The following is a 24,076-nucleotide window of genomic DNA, read 5'->3' on the forward strand; positions in this document are numbered from 1 at the left end:
TCCAAACAATGATTTCGCGACGTAAATTTCCCCTCCAAAAGGGACCTGGTACCCTTCCCCAAATTTACAAAAAAAGGGCTGCCTACTGACCTAGTTTTTGATGGCACGTGACCCAGTTTTGAACTTGACCTAGATATCATCAAGCTGAACATTCTGACCAATTTTCATGAAGATCTCATGAAATATATGGCCTCTAGAGTGGTCACAAGGTTTTTCTATTTTTAGCCCTACTGACCTAGTTTTTGACCGCAGGTGACCCAGTTTCGTTCTTGACCTAGATATCATCAAGATGAACATTCTGACTAACTTTCATACAGATCCCATGAAAAATATGGCCTTTAGAGAGGTCACAAGGTTTTTCTATTATTTGACCTACTGACCTAGTTTTTGACGGCATGTGACCCAGTTTCGAACTTGACCTAGATATCATCAAGGTGAACATTCTGACTAATTTTCATGAAGATCTTGTGAAATATTTGGCCTCTAGAGAGGTCACAAGGTTTTTCTATTTTTAGACCTACTGACCTAGTTTTTGAAGGAACGTGACCCAGTTTCGAACTTGACCTAGATATCATCAAGATGAACATTCTGACCAATTTTCATGAAGATCTTGTGAAATATATGGCCTCTAGAGAGGTCACAAGGTTTTTCTATTATTTGACCTACTGACCTAGTTTTTGACGGCACGTGACCCACTTTCAAACTTGACCTTGATATTATCAAGATGAACATTCTGACCAATTTTCATGAAGATCTCATGAAATATATGGCCTCTAGAGAGGTCACAAGGTTTTTCTATTTTTAGCCCTACTGACCTAGTTTTTGACCGCAGGTGACCCAGTTTCGAACTTTACCTAGATATCATCAAGGTGAACATTCAGACCAACTTTCATACAGATCCAATGAAAAATATGGCCTTTAGAGAGGTCACAAGGTTTTTCTAATATTTGACCTACTGACCTAGTTTTTGAAGGCACATGACCCAGTTTCGAACTTGACCTAGATATCATCAAGGTGAACATTCTGACCAATTTTCATGAAGATCTTGTGAAATATATGGCCTCTAGAGAGGTCACAAGGTTTTTCTATTTTTAGACCTACTGACCTAGTTTTTGATGGAACGTGACCCAGTTTCGAACTTGACCTAGATATCATCAAGGTGAACATTCTGACCAATTTTCATGAAGATCTTGTGAAATATATGGCCTCTAGAGAGGTCACAAGGATTTTCTATTTTTAGACCTACTGACCTAGTTTTTGATGGCACGTGACCCAGTTTCGAACTTGACCTAGATATCATCAAGATGAACATTCTGACCAACTTTCATAAAGATCCCATGAAAAATGTGACCTCTAGAGTGGTCACAAGCAAAAGTTTACGGACGGACGGACGCACGGACGGACGACGGACACCGCACGATCACAAAAGCTCACCTTGTCACTTTGTGACAGGTGAGCTAATAATGCCTTGTAAGTACTCACTAAACTTTTTCATTTACTTTAAATCCATTTATTAACAATACTGCCACCTAGCTAGATCACACATTCTGATTCTTGACCACCGAGTGTTATCAAAATGAAATGTCTTTTTCTCAAAAATTGAGTGTTGGAAAGTTTGAAGCATGTATTCTCAAAAATTGGGTGTTATTATGTTGATTTTTTTTCTTAAAAATTGAGTGTTATTAAGTGATAATTATGTTGATGTTTTTCTTCTTAAAATTTGAGTGTTATTAAGCTGAAGTGTCATTTTCTCAAAAATTGAGTGTCATCACATTGAAGTGTTCTATTCTCAAAACTGAGTGTGACTGAATTAATATAATGAATTTCCAATTAACCAGCAAAGAGCACATCTCAATAGCCTGAAGATTAAGGAAATAATGTTTTATGTCAAATGTAAGTGATAATCTCCTTAGCATGTTGAGCTTGAAAGAATAAAGAATTGTAAGTTTTGGGGTAAGCATCTTAATGTATGTGCAATTACATCTTGAAAGAATGAAAATTGTAAGCTTTTTTTTTTGTATTTCTGAAGCTGCATTCAGACACATCTGAGTGCCATTTATTTAAGTTTGGGCACAAGTTTAATATGTCCCTATTTTGGGTAGAAAGCATTTCTCAAGACTACAAAATCATTGCAATCTGAAGAGGTATAGAAATACTGACCAATCTAGAGCACACAAAGAGGAATATCCATCAACCAAGATTAAAGCCTAGTGCAATTGGCATCCATCAGCATCTTCAACTGAGGACAATCCAAAGTGCCTACAGCCATATAGCACCTCTGGTTGAGGGCAACATCACCTCCAGCCAAAGGTGAATAAGTGCTTACAGCTTTACATCACCTCTGGTTGAGGTCAACATCATTACCTCTGCTTTAAGGTGAACCAGTGCATACAGTTTACATCACCTCTGGCTGAGGTCAACATCAGCACCTCTGGCTGACATAGTGATTACAGCCCTATAGCACCTCTGGTTGAGGGCAACATCAACTCCTCTGGTTAATAGTAACATTAGCTCCTCTAGTTGAGGCTAAACTAAAGTTCTTTCGACACCTCAAGCAGTGGGCAACATCAGGACCTCTGGTTCAGGGTAGGCCAGTGCATATAGCCTTACAGCATCTCTGGTTAAGGGTAAAATCAGCATCTGTAGCTGAGGATAAAATGCAGTGCATCTGTGAAATGTGCATTTATAAGTATGCTTCTCTAACATAACAGGGGAGATGTACAAGCATAGTATCCATATACTGTAAAAGAATGGTAGTGAACAACTGGCATCTGTACAGTCCTGTCAAAGGATACATCAAATTCTTAGTGGAAGGTGTTAGAATACTGTAACTTATGAGAAATTTTCTGTCCTACTTTCAAGAGGAAGAAGTGTTTATTATCAGTAACGAACCACTAATAGTCAAATGCTGTTACTGAATAGTGTTGTGTTTTTTTTGGTTCATATAAATATATTAAAAATTTTGACATGTAATGTTTCTGTGCCATTTGCATCATTTTATGGCTGACTAGATATATATTTGATTCTATTATATAAAGTACTAGTATGAATCTGAGTACTAAATTTTATTCACACTAAATGATAATTTTTACATATAGTTACTGGTAAGCAAAAAATCTGGATCAGCTATGGCTATAGAAAAGGTTTCTTTTGTGTCTAGATATTTGATTGAAAAAAATGAAACCTCAACGCATGTTTTGGAAGTATCCTACAAAGTCATTTGTAACAATGTAAGTCTATGGCAAAAATCAATAGCAGTGTCTGACCTAATATGCATACTAGTACTGCATTAACAACTTGTACTTTACACTGTATAATCATGGAAGTCTACTTTCTTTGGATTTCACGGCTGTGTCAATTCACAAAGTTCAGTCTTTACAACAAATGTAATTGGTATACTTCAAAACAACTAAGTGTTGTTTTTTCTTTCTGTATAAATCAACAAATTCTTCCCCCTATGCTTTCATAGTCTAAGCTTGTATAAGCAGATGTGGGGTGCAACCCTACATCAGGTTTACGCCCTAACAGAAATTTGTACCTTGTTTTTATTTTCTTCTAACAAGTGCCTGATTAACAAAGAGCTAGGCTTGTTATATGACAGTAATAGAAGGTTATAAAAAGTGATGTTTTCCCTTTAATTAGGACACTAGTATAATTTTACTACAAAATTTTGTCAGTCAATAAACTCTGCTTTTTCATGCGTTTAAAATGTTGATCTTGTACAATACTTAATGGATCCGAATAAAGTGAAAACTATCCAGTTTCATTGTGAAAGTCATTGATGTGCGTTAAAGTACACGACAGCCAATAACAAGTATGTAAATACGTAGCAATTAAAGCGAGCTGCGGACCAATTACAATGACCTTGAAAGGCATGATTTTACTTCATAAAATAACGATGAAAAGAAGGCTTGGACCGCTTAGTACTTTTGCCCCATTTTTAAACAACATTACATATATCCTACTTTGCTTGGTTTATTTTTCTTTATTGCTTTATAAATTAAATCTTATAATGACCTTCTCATTGGTGCAAAAAAGATACATGCTTACGTCATTGCAGTTATAAACGCATGGGGAGGGTTAACTATTACTATGGTATGTCAGTTAAATGGAAAATATCTTTTTAGATTTTTCCTGACAAGAAAACAGTTCATGCACTAAACAGATCTTCCGGAATGACCTGTGAAAATCCCATCAGTGTGAAGTAATTTCCACTATCTAAGCATCCAAATCTGTCTGCCTGGACATCAAATGCAATCTTATTTCTCCAGAAAAAAAACAACATTTTCTAATCAAGAATAACAAAATGTGACAAAACATTTTACTTGCCCTGAAACATCTAAGCCAAGTCATATTTTCTGTAACAGTGTAAGTGGTATTATAATGACCTTCTTTCACTAAACTTGAAACCTAGTTGGACAGACTGACAGATGGAGTGAAGGACAAATGGAGCATTTACACTGTCTTAGTTTTTTTTAAAGTTTATTTTAGAGATACCCTAAAAAACATGCATAATGTTCTAAAGCAAGAGACAAACAGGCAGATAGAGGGACAGGCAGACCAATCAGTGGCAAAAAGGGACATAACTCTGTTAAAATTCAAATCAGAGTTATGGTGATTGTTGCTCCTGGTGTAGACTTTGATTGTAAATAAATATTTTAAGTTTCAAGTCAATAGCTTTGATAGCAGCAGAGATATCTGACTTCATAAAAAACTTTAACAAACAGCGATAGCGACACAGGGGAGAGTGCAATAGCTCTACTTTTTCTTCAAACAGCCGAGCTAAAATCAAAATGTCAGTGGCAAAATCAGAGGATGAGTGGCAAAAAACCAAAGGGTCAGTAGCAAAAAATAATACTACTTTTATGCTGATGCTAAAGTAATAACAAAAGCCCTCTGTGTAATCAAAGGTCGCAGACAGACTGACAGACAATGAATTCATCACCTTTAGCATATTTCATACCAGAAGACAAGCTGCTGTGAGATATTCATTTTACAGATTTAATAGGGAAAAAGTAGGCTAGAAGGTGAGTGACCGCTGGTGTTAATTTCATACATAAATACATGTTATACTGGATCAATATAGCATGGAGAGCAATGCCCTGTAACATGCTTTAACAATCAAGCTGTTAACTGTTAAGAGCAATGTCCTGTAACCTGTCTCATCAGTATGTGTTTAACAGGTATAAATACATTTGCTACACAGAAAATAATATGAAGGTGTATAAAACTTGACTCTGACCTTTGAGATACAACCATTTTATTTCAAGTTGCAGGATTTCTGTTTTAACAACCTGCTGAACAGAACATGACTGAAATGTATAACCAAGAACAGTTTTACAAGAAAATAGCCTTTGTTTAAGCTCGGCAGCAGTTTTGCAGTATGAACCTGTGTAAATAAATTTCACATTCTAACCAACATTTTCAACAGAATTTCACAAAATTGTTAAATATATTTTCCTGGATTAGACAAAATCCATACACATAGGCACATTATGAAGGTCAGTGTATTAGGACATTTTTCATAGATTTAAGAATAGTAAGTATAGCATGCTTTTACAGCATTTACTATGTTATTTTCAAGAATTTCTAAATGTTATATGTGGAACTGTATCATATAAAATTCAAAACTGGTCTCGACTACAAGATGTTTTTGTTCCATTCTTATAGACATATCATGTAGATATCGTTCAAAGATGCTCGGATCTACTAGCCACATTATATCTAGTTTGGCTAGAAAACTTTGTAAAAATGCGATTCGTTTGGCATGTCTGTACTCTATAAGGTAAATGTCAATTTTTATTGCCATCTGAGAGTCTAGACATAAAAGATGTTATAAATCAAAGTGAAAGGCAATCCCACTGACAAAACACTCATTTCTTCATAATTCCACTGACAGTCACAACATGTTTTTGTCTGAAGCTTTTTTCCTAATTTGTAAATGAAATACGAAACCCACCCCAACCCCATTAATGAGCCCATTTTTCTTACAATTTCGATGTAAATGTGTAACATAAACAGTTAACCCTTATCACGCTGGACACGACTGATTCTGCCTTTGCGACCAGTGCAGATCATAATCAGCCTGCACATCCATAGCAGGAGTCTGATCATGGTCTGTATTGTTCGCCATTCAGTAAGTAACTTTTTTGTTTGAAACACTTTCAACATTTAATGGTACTGTCCAAACCTAAAGATGGACAGGTTCATTATAGAAATTCAGTGGGGTAAGGATTAAACCTGTGCTAAAGGCTACCTGTGAACAGAGACACCCTGGCTATAAAGACCATTAACCTTAATTCCAAATAAAACATTTTTAGAGTATTTTAACCTGTGAACAAAGTACACCTGCACCTAAAATCTGTAAGGTGATCCTTTGGTAGCTTAGAAAGTAGCCAACAAAAAAAAAATTAGTAGCAGGCTCTGTCTGACCGAGTCTGTTTATGAGAGGTAATGAAACATGCATCACTCCTCATGACCACTAGCACCAGCTTAAGCAGAACTCTTTTCATACATTATTTAACATTGTATGGACTCCATGATCCCAAAAGACCAGAAAATAGAACAACACTGAGTCTACGTTTGCTTCCCAGAACATGGTGTTGGCTATGTTCAGAACAAAGGACGTCGGACACTTAGAACTAAATAACAGGCTATTGGTAATGAACAAAGTCAGGATTTTTTTTTTTCAAGGAACATAAAGAATAATGCTCTTGCCAAATAATAACTTCAGTGTTCATTTCTACTACCTATTACTCATTGCATAATGATAAAATATGGCAGGTTCTTGAGAAAAAAATGCTTTGTTTTATCTCAAGTTTAGAGAACCGTGCCAAAAATCTGACAAGTAGCTCCCAGAAATATGCCTCATCTAATTGAATAATAGATACCCATCACAGTTTTAATGCAGAATAATAGAAATGCTTATATCTATAGATGCTTATTTTTTTCTAGAAATAGTGGAATTTTCAGAACAGCCCAGTCATTATTGTTCGTCCTGCATGGAAAGATTCTGTTTCTTTGAATACATGGGAAAGACTCTGTCTGCACTTGCTTACAGCATTCAGATTAAGCTGTCCTGCTATAAATGCAATGCTGTTTGCACAAGTTTGCAATGTACCATTCTGTGAAGTTAATGCTTTTGAGTCATTTTTAAGGCTGAAATTTGGTCCCCTTTTCCTCTCCAAAATTTGTCCCCTTCATTTTTGACAAAAATTCCCCCTTGTTTTTTATTTACATTTTCAAATCAAAATTGTCAGTACAGATTTAAAACAAGTTATTTTAACATGAAACAGCATGTGACCAAGTATTGCAGCAACAAAAGTGTTCATGTACTGTTGCAGATGTTTACAGTTGCTGTGAGCACATGTTAACAATACATAGAAACTGTGCTTTGTGATATGTTATACCTGTATAGATACTGTGTTGTATGCACAGGTTTACAGTACTGATACTGTGTTGTGTGTACATGTCTACAGTGTAAAGATACTGTGCTGTGTGTACATGTCTACAATGTAAAGATACTGTGTTGTGTGCACAGGTTTACAGTACAGATACTGTGCTGTGTGTACATGTCTACAGTGTAAAGATGCTGTGCTGTGTGTACATGTCTAGTGTACAGATACTGTGCTGTGTGAACATGTCTACAGTGTAAAGATACTGTATATTATCTGCACAACTATTCAGGTCTAAGCATACAGATACTGTGTTGTTTTTACAGGTTTACAGCATACAGATACCATGTCATTTGAACAGATCTACACCATACAGATACTGTGTTGTTTGTACATATTTACAGCAAACAGATACTGTTTTGTTTGAACAGGTTTACAGCATACAGGTTTACAGCATATAGATACTGTGTTGTTTGAAAAGGTTTACAGCATACAGTGTACAGGTTTACAGCATATAGATACTGTGTAGTTTGAAAAGTTTACAGCATACAGTGTACAGGTTTACAGCATACAGTGTACAGGTTTACAGCAAATAGATACTGTGTTGTTTGAAAAGGTTTACAGCATACAGTGTACAGGTTTACAGCATATAGATACTGTGTTGTTTGAAAAGTTTACAGCATACAGTGTACAGGTTTACAGCATATAGATACTGTGTTGTTTGAAAAATTTACAGCATACAGTGTACAGGTTTACAGCATACTCTGTATAGGTTTACAGCATACAGATACTGTGTTGTTTGTACAGGTTTACAGCAAACAGATACTGTTTTGTCTGAACAGGTTTACAGCATACAGAGTTCAGGTTTACAGCATATAGATACTGTGTTGTTTGTTCAGGTCTACAGCATACAGTGTACAGGTTTACAGCATACAGATACTGTGTTGTTTGTACAGGTTTATAGCAAACAGATACTGTTTTGTCTGAACAGGTTTACAGCATATAGATACTGTGTTGTTTGTTCATGTTTACAGCACACAGATACTGTAACAGTATTATTTGCACCGGGTAATGACTTGATTGTAATCATTCACTGATCTGTCTGAACCATAAGAGTAGTTTATCACTCTGCTCTATGTCTAGGACACCAAAAACTCATTACAGATAATATCTTACAGTTTCATAAATCTAGTTTCCTTAGGTCTCTCTTATTATTACTATGCTTGTATTACCCTTAATGTCTTTGTGCACTATATACTGCTTTAGTCTAATAAAATTTCATTAAATTGATTCAATACTGTTTTTGAGTGATCTCCCTTTTATCTCTAATCTATATTCCGTACTGTTCTTTCAAAATGGTAAGTTTTGGCAAAATGCTTTCTACCACCATTTTATATTTTGCATTCCTTTGAACCTGAAATATGTTTTTTTTTTATTGTACTCATTTGGTGATCTATGCCCCTTAAAGGAGGTATAACTAACGTCTATGTCATTCTGAAGGCATTACGTGCCCATACAATTATTATGCTTAATTATGATAAATGGTGCATGATATCAAAATAAATGAATATGATTTTGAACTTGATTATGCATTTTTTTTTAAAAAAAGAAAAGAAATGAAAATTTACAATTGAACATTTCTATGGCACATTTTCATGAACAAAAATGCAAAGGTTATGATATTCTACATTATATAGGATGATGCAAGCTGAAGTCTCAGCCGTGAAGGATATCTGTGTACATGTATATAAAAATGGCAGTTCCGTCTATGTGTTTTTAATGATTTTCATCTGAAATTGTAGTGCTACGGAGATCAATAAATTTTGCGCTGCGTAGATTTTACTCACTCTAAAATGTGACTGTGTCAATATGCCTACAGTAGCTCTGAACACATTTTAGCACTAATAGAATGCAAAGCTTGTACAAAAACTAAAACATAAACTTTCATTTATCTGCCATGTTTCCCAGTAAAAAAATGTTGTCACTGTTGAAAAATCAAAAATATTTGCGATGGCTGAATTTTTACCTAATTCAGCATCTTATTATTACTTTCCGAAATATTTGCTGACTTTGGTTTCCATTACAACTTACGGGAAGTTTATGCCTGGAGTTACCGGTCATTTCTAGATCATGTGAAATTTTGGTCGATCATGAAAATATGTGACATTAGAGTATTCAGGTTAAGATTTAGTTCTTGCACAAGCCTGGCACGTGAAATTTATACCCTGATACATTTGAACACAAGACATCTTAAAAGTCATGCTAAATGATATATCGTATAATGAGAATGACTGTTTGCAGAGAAAAAATTCTAAATAAAACATAAATGCACATAACAATTAAAATCTCTTTGATACCATGCTTTCGTTGCTATAGCAACATTTTGATTATGCTTGAAGAAATTTAAAAAAAAATTCAATGGCACAATTTGTCTGTCTGAAAACCTTTGGTGGTTAAATACCATGATATAAACATAGATCTCTTACTACACATGTATACCTTTAAATGCAATTTGTGCAATTTTTAACACATTTTGTGTACAATACATACACACTATTCTACAGTCATTTTGATTGTGTAGCTGAAGCATTGGTAATACAAAAACAATTTCAAGAAAAAAATACAAGAAAGACTTAAATCTTGGATGTATCCTTAACACATATATTTCAACCTTAAAGGTTGTCGACCAATAATCACAATCGGTAATTTATGTGCAATTTCGTATTCGCATCTTCTATTTCAGCATTCTAGCTCAGTTTGCTTTCTATACCAGTCGGGAAATGCTGAAACTGTACACCGAGAGTAAGTAAACTAACCTTTAGAAACGTATTTGCCTTATGTGTTTTCAGTACAGGTCAACTACCTAAATTCAAAATTAACATTATTAAAAATTTATTTCAGAGCATAACTCTGATTATGTCTACTCCTAATTTAAAAAGGCTAATTTACATTGTCTTCAAGTTGTTTTGATTTCACATATTATCAATATAATTTTAACTGCTTCTTTAGGTCAATGCAGTTAACAGCTTTTGGCGCCAAGATGACAACACTAAAAGTACAGATTTTTATTACTGATTTTATGGTTTTATCTTATTTTGAAGTATATACACAAGTTGTGTACTTGGTACACTGCCTTCTTTCAGTGAAACAAATTTTCAAAAAAAATTACCACTGTTGTTTTCTTCACACAAATGTATAATATAGATATATATACATGTAAGTTAGACTTCAAACATGCTTGCAAAAAAAACAGCTTACAGTACTCTGTACTGAAATTGTTACATCATTTCAATTTATAAAATAAACCCTTCAAAATAAAACAAGGAAAAAAACATTTACCCGTATCGAATAGTGGATAATGCTTGATAAACTTTGGAATTACCGTCATACCATAATTACGTTAGAGTATACTGTAACAATATACCAGATATTTTAAATATCAAAACAAAAAGTATTACGTAAAGTACCCGCATAATAATTGAGGTAACAATTGTCTTATAAATGCTTATACAAAATGCTATGAAATATCAATCATAAAAATACTATGTACACAAAAAAATACAAATTTCTTGTCTCAATAACAATGAGGTAGGTGAACAAAACCCGCTCTATATCAACAATAAATTCGCAGTAAGACTATCCCCGCACAGATATAATGCCAACTTAATATGTAGTATATATAAATTGCCCTATCACTCCATAACGACATTGGTACCGTTTGATGTACTAATATTTTAAACACACATTATGTAATTAAAGTAGTACTTCTTGGACATACCAGTACTATTTCAAAAAAATATTTACTGTGAAAAATTTACTGTTGATGACACAGAATAGAATGGCTATGCCAAAATCTGAGCCAAAAATGAACAGAATCGAGGTAGATGTTCTTATTAAGGTACCACTGAACTAACAGAAATCACAGAAGATAACAAATTACATTAAGTTCAGCAATTAACTTAAAACTTAGCTCTACTGTACATGTAATTCTACGATTTAGCTAAGAATTTAGGTCAACCATAACTAATGTGTGTGTAATACCTGTGTGATTTCAAGAAGTGATCTGACAACATCTTCCATCTAAACTGAACCTTCTTTTCTATAACGTTCTGTAATAGACCTGTAATCAAAGAAATGATCAGTGTAAAAGTCTGATTTACCATACCACAGAACAATGTAGAAAAGACTAGATGAGTGTTCATATCTGACACAGGTACCCCAACATAGTTATTGAGATATGTGACACACAAATGTCTGATGGACAGATGTAGACAAACTGGCAACTCTATAAATAAAAACAAGAGAGCAATATATGCTTGAAAGTATGACCTTTGACCCCTAAGTGTGGCCTTGATTTTGAAGCGAGCCATCCAAAACATGCACTCTGCACGTCGTCTCGATGTGGTGAACATTGGTGTCACGTTTCTTTGAAATCCTTCAAGGGGTTCAAGAGTTACAGTGCAGAAATGAAATTGCTAACGGATGGACCAATGGACACCGGCGTCTTAACATAATACGTCCCTTCGGCCATATACAAATTAGGGTTTAGAGGCAAAAATGCTCTAAGTTAAGGACAGGTTCAGATACAACAAACAACGTTTCAATATGAGAATTTTCTCATCTCCTAACTCTGAAAAACAAGAATTAATTTAATAGCCTTAAGTTCAAGAAAACAGAACATTCAATCTTTATTCCAAGACAATGGAATTTTCTATCTTTACTTCATGAAAATAAAACTTTTAAACTTCAAGAAAATCAAATTCCCCATTTTATCATCAAGATATTCACAAGACGATAGTATTTCCCCTCTAAACCCTAAGGGAATAAAACTTTTAATCTTAATTTCAGCATCTACATTTAAGAAAATGAAGAATAATTCACTTTAGGAAAGGGGGAAGCCTACCTATATTTTTAGTCGTCATTGTGGTCTATTTCTTCATTGTCGTCTGGTTCAGTTATCATGTAGCTTTCCTTGAATGACTGATATTTTGGTATCGTGTGCGGGTATTTCACATGCCATACAATATGAAACATGAACTCTATACGATCCTGGCATCTTTTCAAACATGATGGACACATGAATGGGTCCTCGTCAACTGGTGAGTGTAGACTTTGGTGCAGGTTATACATGGTGAAATCGTGAAAGAAGATGTTACAATGATGACAATGGTGTATCCCTGAATCTACTGTTGGGGTGTACGAAGTTGTTGTCACATCCCGCTTTGAATCGCTCTCTGATTCGGAATCTGGACTCTTTGATGACAGGGTTGACGAGTGTCTAGCTTTCCAATCAAGTTCGCCGTCCTCTGATTCGACGCTTGACAAAGATTTGTTGACACGAAGGTCCATGACGCTATCTGAATGGTTATGCATCGAGTTGAATGCTGAGTGGTAGCTACGCTGTAACCCATGCTGTTCCGGATAGTTGAAGAATTTAGGGTATTCGGAGGCATGAGATTCATGCGAGTATGGTCTGTCATCTTTCTTTCCTTCGGGAGATTCTAACTGAGTGCCATTGTGTCCATTCATGCTGGCATATGGGGAGGTAGTAGACATAGTGGGTGGGGAGTGGGCTTTGTTTGATGCTGGTGAGTATCGTGACTGTCCTGGGCTGTGGTTATCTTCACTGTTATGGTTTTGTCGTTCATACTGACTACGTTCTCCTGGTGGTGGCGTCACCTGCAATAATATTAAATATTACTCACTTCCTGCGTCAACAAGGCTGTGTTTTAAGTTAGCTAACATAGATAAAAGAAAGACTTTGATTTGTAAAATATTTCCATATGTCAATGCATTTAACAAGACTAATATTACTGTCACAAACATAGGCTACGAAATATTTAAAATTTACAATGGTTCTACTCTTGACTAAGTGCAAGTAAAATCATCTAATCTGAAAAATCATAAAAACCGCAAAAAATACAAAATCAAACAAGAGGGCCATAACAGCCCTAAGTCCCTCTCCTGACCTTGACTATCTGACCTTGAATATATTGCATGAAAAACAGAATCATGAATGGTAACAACTGAGTTTTGGCACATGTCCAATGAAAATGCTTGATAGAATAATAACTAAGTCCACAACAGGGCCTATCTCTAGAAAAAATAATTAGACATGAAAGTTCAGACAATATGTGCATGTCCACTTTATGTTGCTAATGTATTACAAATTTCATTTCAACTGCATGGAAACATGGAGTCGGGTACACAATGTTATGATGTAGTTATAATACTCCAAAGTGGGGGAAAAAACACAAAATAGATCAAATGCCCCCATTTGAACAAATTAGAGAACACGGATGTGCTACTAACCAAGGTTAATGAAGATCCATCAAGCAGTTGTAAGGGCAAACCTTGTTCAGTTTTTAGCTCTACTGGTATCTTGGGAGTGAACCTTATATTGTTGATACAGGATAAGTTTGATAAATATCTATAAAGCAGTTCCTGACAAGGTCTAAACTAAATCTTTTTATCTGTTTCAACTCAAGTGGCCTCAAAAAGCAGCCAAGTGCTCCAATCTAAACAAATTTTGCATAGGACCTTATAAATAATGCTACAAGTCCAATGAAGATCAATCTAGTGGTTAATGAAAAGAAGTGCCTCCATTTTGATGAAGCAGTTCCTGACAAGTTGTTTGAAGTTTTTTCTATTTCAGCTCTAGCGGCCCAAAAAGGAGCCAAGTGGCCCCCGACCCCCTGAACAAATTTGTGAGAAGACCTTATATAAAGATGCCACTGACCATCATGAAGATCTATCATGTGGTTCATGAGAAAAGTTCATTTTAAGACTGTTATGTTTAGCTCTAGAGGCCTCACAAAGGGAAAAAGTGCCCCTATTTGAAAATTTTAGGAGATGGTACAGAGCAAGTCTGGTGTAATTCTGGTCAGTAGTTTCAGAGGAAAAAATGTTAAAGTTAATAAGCTGACGATGGTTGATGGACGCTGGACCATCTGCCTATATTTAAAGCTCAACCTTAACAATGTTCAGGTGAGCTAAAATTTTTTATAAATGTTCATTTAAAGGAACATGGCCAGTCAAAATTTCAATGTGAACGCTCATCAATACTTCCTTAAGCTTACCTGTTCTAGTTTAAGGGGGCGGTCTCCATTGTGAGGTAGGTGTAGTTCTTCATGTTTGTCATGATTACTGTGAGCGTTGCTGGCTGAGGTAGATACGGTACTAACATCATTATCATTCATGGCAGGCAAACTTGAAAGAGATCGTCCTGTGTGTTGGAGGTAGTGAGACGCAGTCGTCATGGCGACTGAATTCTGCATTAAACTTTCATAAGTTAAAGCGTGTTGTAAAATTGCTCGTTGCTGTAGTGCGAATGCCTGGTATGCCGCCAGATTCATCTGTCCCGGATTAGGGGCCGCAGGTGGTACAGGTCGTCCTGCGGGAGTTTTGTAACTGTACAGCTTCCCTCGCATATGCACGTTCCTCTCATGTCTTCGCAAATCATTAGACTGGGTGAAACATCTATTCAAAAACATAAAATGTCTGAATTAATCAATTTGCAACACATATAATTACTGGTATATAAACCTATGCCTGCTGTGTTCAATAAACTATAATAAGCAAAAATCTTGCATAGCTTTCTGTACTTGAAAAGACAGGAGCAAAAATAATATAAAACTTAATATGTACGAGATGAAATGGTATCGTCCACCCATTACTGAGACAAGAATTAAGATGATAGCAGGTGTTTTTAAAAAATATATAAATCTGATTAAAATCAAGAACTGTTCCCTTAATTTGTATAAAACAGCTAAAATTTAAGTTACCTGTGACAAATTTTACATTTGTAAGGTCGTTCGCCAGTATGAACACGTTCATGAACCTTCAAGTTTGATGACCAAAGGAACGACTTTCCACAGGTCGTACAAATGTATGGGCGGTCAGCGCGGTGAAGCTGTTCATGCTTTCTTAATGTCGCAACCTCCCGGAACGACCTCTGGCAGATATCACATCGGTAGGGACGAGGACCAGAAGTGGCTGGAAGGGGAACGGCTCCATTTTTGTCCCTAGTCTCTGTGTTCATCATCTGAAACATTTAAGCATACAGTGAATGAGTGATGGTTACATTGTAGCACGACTACTTTCAATTACATCACAAAATCTAATCAGAACTGATTATGAATACATCGGATTTATGATAACGTAATTTCTAGTAGCATCTCGGGATAATTATCTATACTGTGTTTTAATAAAAATCATAAGGCCTGGTGCACAGTAAAGTGCCCAATTCAGCAAAAAATCATGTACATAGCCCCCTCTTTCAAACAATACATGATAGAAATAAGATATAAAGTTTATAAGTTAGGTATGATACAGATGTAGATGTGGAGGTGAACATTTATCATGAAAATTTAGAAATAAAGTAGTGCGACAAGTTTAAGTAGGCGAAAATTAGCCATTTTTGCATGTAACAGGTTAGCATCTAAAATTTTATCATTTTTATAAGCTGTCTCACAGAAATTCTGTTCTTCTTTAAATCTTCACTATTAAATTTTGTGAAAGAAAAATATCTTAGCTTTCATTTGATATATAACATCATGTTCTTCTGTAATTCTTGTTCTGAGAATCATGGTTTGAACCAAAGTTGTATGGATGTAACGCCCTAGAAATCTGAAAAAGCTATACTTAAAAAAGTGTAGAAAAAAGTAGTATCTTTTGGTGCTAGAACATGTGAGATGGCCTTGAAAAGTTTGAAAAATATGTAAGTTGAAATAGTCAAAGTATCATTTCTGTACATCAAGTCTATAAATAAATATGGCCGAATATCTCATCAAAAGTTAGTTTGTGACAAAAAATCCGTAATGTCCGTCCCCCTACCATAAACTTCATTAAGTGTAATAAAACTAGAAATTTGCAGCACATTTTTATTACATATGATGACATGAGTAACATTTCCAAAAAATTTTGAAATCCATCAATCAGTTTTTTAGATATTGACAAAAGTGTAAAAGTTATCTGTAATGTCCGTCCCCGTAATGTCCGTCCCCACTTATCATTGATTTTGAATGTTGTATATATATTATTATTTTCTATCAAATTCAATTCCTTTTATTTCTGTTTTACCAATAAGACCTGAAATTTTTAAAAAAATGCATTTAAAATCAGTAAAATACATTATTTTGTGACATTTTTTCTTAAAAACACAGTGTGTGTACAAAAAATGTCAAAATTTGTTGAAATCTTCAGCAAAATGAATCAGTTTCATACATGAATTTTACTTTCATATAAAGAACTCATGCAAAAACATGAAAAAAGACTAATGAGTATATATATAAAGTAAAACTTTGCCAAACATTATCTATAAGCACATTTAAAGTGTTGGGGGACGGACATTACATTATTGGACTAAAACTACATGTTGGAAAAAGTAAGTAGAGTTTTAGTCTTCTGTCTTCTTGAAATTTATAGTGTTGTAATTTATAGGTTTTAACATCATATCCAGAAAACTATGCCCCTCTTTTGTCCCTAATTACAAAAACTTTTTGAAATGCTACCATAAACACTTGATCCCCCTCCCCTAGTGCCCTACTGTATATTTCTTATCTTTTATATTTTCTCTTATATTTTCATCTACACAATAAAGGATCATAAGATGCATCAAAATCATTCCTTAATAAAAACAACATAATTAATAAGTGACCTATATTGAGATGGCAACAACATGCCATAAAACACAGGTGGCCATAGAAGATCACAAAATCACACTTTCTCAACAGGGTGCCAATATACAAGGGACCATAAAACCCCTAAACTGGATCTTAATTGATCATTATGTAATCTTTACCTAAAACAACACTCTTTGATGTAAGTGTTATAATCCTGTGTATTGTATAAAATTAAAACCCCTAGTAAGGATATATTTTGCCTTTTTTGCCAAGGACTTCCACCTTTAAAAAAAAAAGCATATATTAAATTAAACCGTGAAAAATAAGACTGGTACAAGTATACAAAAAAAGACAATGTGTTGAAGTGTTATATTTTTTCAATCATAGACAGAACATTTTTATGTTATCATTATTTCTTTTTTGTACCATTAACACAACACTGATAGAAAGCTAAACTGATACAGTAATGTTATGGTCATCTACATTTAATATGCTTGTATTCTACTGGAAGGTTGTTAGATATGGATTAGTTTAAAACTTTTATGGGAATGCTTGTACTGCATGTATGTTTTTTTTTCTTTGAAACAGAACAGTACTTGCATATATGATAATATGCAGTGAAGAATTGATTGTAAAGCTGATTTTGACAAATACTGCTTAATACTAGTAGAATACTTTTTGAAAATTAGTAAAAATGAAATACTTCAATCTCGCTAGCTTTTTAACTGCTATTTAAATGAATTTCCTTTATCATTTAGTAAAACCATTTACTATATTTATAGACATATTACCTATTGAAATGACACAAATGTTCCCTTAGTTAAGAAATTTGAATTTCAGAGTAATTTATGTTTCAAAGTAGTTATAAAAGCTGAACCAGTCATTTTATGTAATGTCCGTCCCCCGTTTCCGGCACTATTTATTTATGATATTTTCTGCTTAAATGTAATATAAATAAGAGTATTTATGTTTCTACTTTGTTGTTTGTATTAATTACTTGCTTTAAAGGTGTTTTCCTGCTGTAAATGTTCCCTTTTCCAAATTTTAGATTAAAGTGAATTTTACGATTAACAGAAAATAATCGTAATTTCAAAGAAATTAGCTATTTTTTTTTTTTAAATGGAAAAGCAAAGAGTTAAGGCTTATATTTTCTTGATCTGTGACCTCAAACTATTAGAAAATACACATAAAAGAAGTGGTTTTGCATAAAACATTTTCAGTAGGAATCTAATTTAAATGAAGGTGTAATGTCCGTCCCCAACCCGACATGGCAACTTGAATCCACTTTTTTGAAAAAAAATCCCAAAAAGTTATCTATTTGGGTACTGATCCTTGTGCACAGCATGTTGAAATGTAGAAAAAAGGTATTTTTCAAGGCAAAGTAAAAACTTTATTTTTTGACTTAGATGCTAACCCAATTGGGCACTTTACTGTGCACCAGGCCATAACATCATTCACAATATCTTTTGCAAAATGCATTGTACCCTGGTATATGCTTATGGTTTAGCTTTCCTTTTCAAATATTACAATAATGGGAAGTGAAGAAAGATGAACAATATCTCTATCTAATTCTTTAAATAAATTGTATTTCTGGGAGACTAACTTTTGAATATTTTTTGGTATAGAGTTAACAAACAAAATTTAATACCAAAAAACCCCAATAAATTCCCATTCATTTCTGGGTTCAAATGTCCAGATTCACACTTTATATCCCTAATGACATAGCTGTTCTGGTCAAAACTCTTAAATTTGGTACCCAATAAATTTTAATTGATTTTTTGTCAGTAAATGTTTTTTTCTTCTGTTCTTGAATGAAATATATTTCTGTATTCCATTCTAAAGGTCTAAATACTCTTGAAATACAATAATTTTAATTACACTCACTACACTGATTGAAATATAATTTCATTTTGAAGTGCCCAGTACAAGGGCAATAACTTTGTCATAAATACTTTATAATAAATACTCAATACGCTATATACCAATAAAACAAATTGTTGTTTGTTTCATATAGAATTCAGCTACTTCAGATCAATTTTGATACAGTTTCTAGATTTTCACTCCGTCGTAGACCTATTTTCCACAAGATATCGATCCATACATTTGCTACATGAAAACGAAAGAAAAAAGGGGTGTTGAATAGTATAATGCAGCGAAATGCAAGTCAACTGAAGTTAGGTACTCTCATATTGCTGCATTTCAGAAAGCGGTCCACAGAATAAACACCCTACTTTCGTTTTGAAGTAAACAACATGAAAACATGTGAATAATTATTAGCATGAAAAGTGTCTTATTTTAGGTAAAATTCATTCCACCAGTGAAATAATGCCAATTTGGCCCCTGGTTTACGCGCAAATGCGCGAAAAATGGAAAAATTAGGATCTATTTATTAGGGACTTTTCTCTACTGATGACCACAGAAGCACATTTTTGACTGAATGGGGAACATTAGTCAGTTACTTCCCCTGATTATGTCCAAGATGTAGATTGGTCCTTCCTCGGTTTTTATCGTTGACTTCTTTGTAATTTTCAAAAGCAATATCTATACTCAATTTCATTGGATTGGAAAATGATTAAGGACAGGTTTTCTTTTAGTGGCCCTCTGTTAAATTTAGGTTGGATTAATCATTTTATTTAGAAACCTACTCATAAAAAGCATATTAATTTTGACCAACCGCAACATCTTGGATAAAGGTTATAACGAAAAAGTCAGAGGAATCCAACTCAAAGGGACCAATGTAATATTTGGTTATCCTTGCGCTTTATCATACAACAATTCAAGGGAAGTAACAAGCTAATGTTCCTCATTACTGCTTATATTATAACCAATACAATAATAACATTCACTACACTGATTGGAATATAATTTCATTTGGAGGTGCCTAGTACAAGGGCAACAACTCTGTCATGAATACTATTCACAAACACTTTGCCCAAATACTTTTCAAGAACTGTTTTGATAACATATACACACTTTCATGGTTGGACAAACTGTTTTCCCCACTTCACCAACAAAATAATTACTTTGAACATTCGATTTAACCCTTATCATGCTAAACACGACTGATTTTGCCTTTGCGACCAGCGTAGAATATGATCAGCCTGCACATTCGTGCAGTCTGATCATGATATGCACTGTTTGCCATTCAGTCAGTCCCTTTTAACAGTTAATGATTCTGTCCAAATTGAAAGATGGACAGTCAAGTTCATTATAGAAATTTAACAGGGTTAAGGGGTAAAATTGATAAGTATCACCTTAAAAGCGGTATTTTCTTCATCTTGGTTCATCTTCACTTAATTTTAAAGTTTTCATTCCACAAAATCAAAGGGGGGATTTTGTCCACCATTGTCAAATTGAGCAGGGGGAATTTTGTATTGGGGGGACTTTGTCCTACAGTCCCCCACCATCCACACCACAAACATCTACTAAGTGGCAGTAGAAGAACCACTTTGCTGGTGAAACTTTAAAGTATTATATCAGAAGACAAATATCGACGATACATCGATATACTGATTATTAAGTTAGATTAACGACCTATTTGTTCATTATGACATATAATACTATATACCTTCCTGTAAATGCTATTTTAAGTTTTATTGCCTATTTTCCATATTTCTGTTTGATTGTGATGTATTTGTATTTATGAAAAAAAAGAAATATATAAAAATTAATAACATCTTTCATTTTTATTTTGCCTTCACTCCTTTTTTGCATTCATCCAAATTTACAACTTTGTGAACTTAAGTTGTTTTTTAGGGTCTGAGTGTTTATTTGGGTAGTTTTTTCTCCCTGTAAAATATCGATTTTTGGAAATGGGAATCGATAATCGATCGACAAAAAAAAATTGTTGGTACATCGATATCGTTTCTATCGATGACAGCCCTACTTTAAAGCTGCACACTTGCAGAGCTTCTCTGACAATTTTTTTTCAAAATTTACAATTTTTTAAAGTAATTGTAATAAAACTAAATTTGAAAGTTGTAGGAACTTTTTTTAATCTGCTAAAAATTAGCACTCATTTAGCCAATTAATAGAGTATGTACAAAACCTTAATGACATTAGTCACACTATAAAATAGAAGGAATTTAGCTTTACCTTGTATCATACACATTAAATTAGAAGTTGAAATAATAAGTACTGATTCATCATTTTTGATAACAATTAATATGATATGAAGGATAATCCTGTCCCTGCCCCCACCCAACGCCAACCCCAATTCAGGAAGATGGCCCATACCCATTGTCATGGGAATTTCAGTGGTATTTTGCCCACTGGAAAAAAATTCAGTCATCCACCTCAGTATAATGACAAAGCTATTTAAGGTAGTTCTGCACGTTTGATAAACCGGAAGTGATGGCGTAACATCATTTATCCGGAAAACATGGAATAAAGCCTGGATTCGCTGTACGGAAATGAAAATCATTTTATGAATTAATAGCAACCTATGAGTAAATGTATTACAATGGCACTGTTTTTTTAAAGTTAAAATATGATATTAAAACATCTGACACGTTAAAAATTCAAAATAATGTCTTAAAATAAGCGTGAAAAGTGCGGTTCACTTTAATCATGGTCAAATATCTCAAAATTAAGCACATAGACCTATATATTTTATTTCACCATGTTATAGGCGACATGTTTATTTACAACTTTGGGAAGTTTCATTAAATTATACATTGCAGAAAGATTTCTATTCGCGAAAATGTTATGAAAATTATGGTTATCCCATAGACTTCCATTATGAAAAATTGCGTGAGGTCTAATTTTTTCAAATCAGTCTAGCAAAAAATCAAGCACACGACCCTATCTTTTTTATTTGCTGAATTTTCTAGGTATGTTCTGAAGTTTTGAAAAATCAGAGTTTAATCAAATTCTACATTGTAGAAAAAATTTCGATCCAAACGTGCAGAACTACCTTAAGTTATTACTTTTCTTTACAATGATTTGTGTTTTTGATAACTTAATTATAATTTTTCTGTGCTTTAAAGACAACACTTTTTGTTCGTACAACCATGACAACTTGGGATTTTTATCTCAAAATTTGGGGAAAAGTCTTTTTTTTCAATTGGGAATATGACCCAAATAACTGCTGATAAGAAGTGTTATCAACATAAAAAAATTTATTTAAGGTCAGGCATAAACAATATAAGTATTAACAGATCTGTAGAGCTAAATACTATCCAACGTACAAAACCAATTATTGCGTTTTATTTGAAATATTTTAAAATTTTTATGTTGAAATGGATCCTCCTCCTTTTAGTTTGGTTTTAAAATAAATTCACACTTTATATAATGTGTTTGCTGTTAATTCATTAATGTGTAAGACCAACCGATGTGTGTTAAATATGCCTTGTCTTAAAAACAAATTAAAATGCATGTCATTTTTTTTTAATTCTAAAAGACATTTTATTAGATGGGCAAAGGACTCACATGGTGTATTTACACCATTGTACACATGTTGCAGAAAGCAAGACTTAATCTGACTTGCCCAGATAAAAATTAAGTTCCATGTCCAACCTAATTTAATTCAATGACATTAATTTACGACCTTAAAACATAATATATTCCCCCGTCCCGCTAATCATATAAATTTTAAGTTCTCTCAGCACACGCGAGTGTCCAGTTATGGGTCAATGACCGGAGAATATTCCCCTCCGGCCACTTTTCTCACCGCGGCTATTGAACCTGCTTTACAAACATGTCAATTTGACTGATCCCAATACCAATTTACAGCAAAGGTCGCTGCCAATTTATCTATTTATTTGGTTTTAAAATTACTTCTTTCTTGAATTCAACTGCCCAAAATGTTAAAGAATTATTCTCCCCTTTAAAATGATACAAAAGTAACACTGATCCTTGCTGCAAAAGACGGCTTTTCGCAATTAACCTCAAAGATGCTCGCGTAATTATTACCCAACACCGACACACAACCACCTGCAATCGGCCATTGGAATTTGGAGATTGGCGGATTTACGTATACTTGTCCTTAAAACACCCACATAAACCCATTAAACTTCAATAAATATTTCTGTTAATTATCTTTAGGTACATGCAATTATGATTCAATAAAATCAACTTACCTTTAAAGCGAAAATTTATCCGAACATCTTCGAAAATGAAATTTTGTAAACAAATGGCCGCGGTGCGGTGTCTTTGTTAAGTGTTACAGTGACCTAAATACCTTAAACACGTGACATATTTTCTCGTCCAATCAAAACTTTCGCAATATTGCATAATGAATACATTAACGCTGTATTCGCTGTAGCGAGCGGCATGTTCAAAGAAACTTAATGCGGTCCAATTAAGAGATGACAGGCGGGTGATAGGTGAATGAAAAATTACTTTGGACAACAAAGTTGTTTATAATTCAATTAAAACTTCGTGGTTTAATTAGAAATTAGACACTTGAAAGTGACAAAAAGGACTGGGTTATTATTTTCGCTCGTTCATGAACAAACTATGCAATTTCTTAGAGGATACCTGCATTTTGTCATATGATGTTATGTCATGTCTGTCTGTCTGTCTGTCTGCGGCTTCTTACAGCAGCGTAGCTACACTGAGGTAGAATGTTGTCGTTTAAAAAAGTATTTTGCTGGAATTACAAAAGCACATCTGCACACATAATTTTGCCGATGGAAATTTTAAAAGGGATCTACATCTATCTACATGTTACTTCCAACAATCATTAGCGATTATGACTGGAAGGGATGTAAGTATTTAGACACAAAGGTATTTTCCATAAATGCGGTCATTGTCGTCATTAGCATATATGATCACAGAAACTTGAGGCTGAATTAAAAAAAAACAAAAACAACCAAAGAAAAAAAAAAAAACAACAAAAAACAAAACAAAAAAAAAAACAAAAAAACATGTAGATCTATCCTCCGAAAAAAAGACACCCACCGCCCTCTAAAATACATGTTTTAGCATTTTCGGAAGGTGGTTCTATGTTATTGTCTGTTTGAATATCAACTTTCTAATTAATTGCTGTTGTATGACAGGGTCTCGTGCCTCTGATTTTTTATCATTATATAACATATACTTCTCATAGGGAGAACT

The 24,076-nt window shown here is 34.0% G+C and overlaps 1 protein-coding gene across 1 annotated transcript; it reads right to left on the reverse strand.

Annotated features, from left to right (window-relative positions):
* Nucleotides 1-1,186: 1,186 nt before the first annotated feature.
* LOC123541358 (ikaros family zinc finger protein-like) lies at nucleotides 1,187-23,179 on the reverse strand. Its single transcript, XM_045326787.2, has 5 exons — nucleotides 23,098-23,179; nucleotides 15,179-15,438; nucleotides 14,474-14,873; nucleotides 12,298-13,073; nucleotides 1,187-11,514 (listed from the first exon to the last, which is right to left on the reverse strand). Exons 2-4 carry the CDS (start codon nucleotides 15,436-15,438, stop codon nucleotides 12,306-12,308), a joined length of 1,428 nt encoding a protein of 475 aa, XP_045182722.2. The 5' UTR covers nucleotides 23,098-23,179; the 3' UTR covers nucleotides 1,187-11,514; nucleotides 12,298-12,305.
* Nucleotides 23,180-24,076: the final 897 nt, after the last annotated feature.

This window comes from Mercenaria mercenaria, chromosome 16 (genome assembly GCF_021730395.1).
Source record: "Mercenaria mercenaria strain notata chromosome 16, MADL_Memer_1, whole genome shotgun sequence".
Taxonomy (NCBI): Eukaryota; Metazoa; Mollusca; class Bivalvia; order Venerida; family Veneridae; genus Mercenaria; species Mercenaria mercenaria.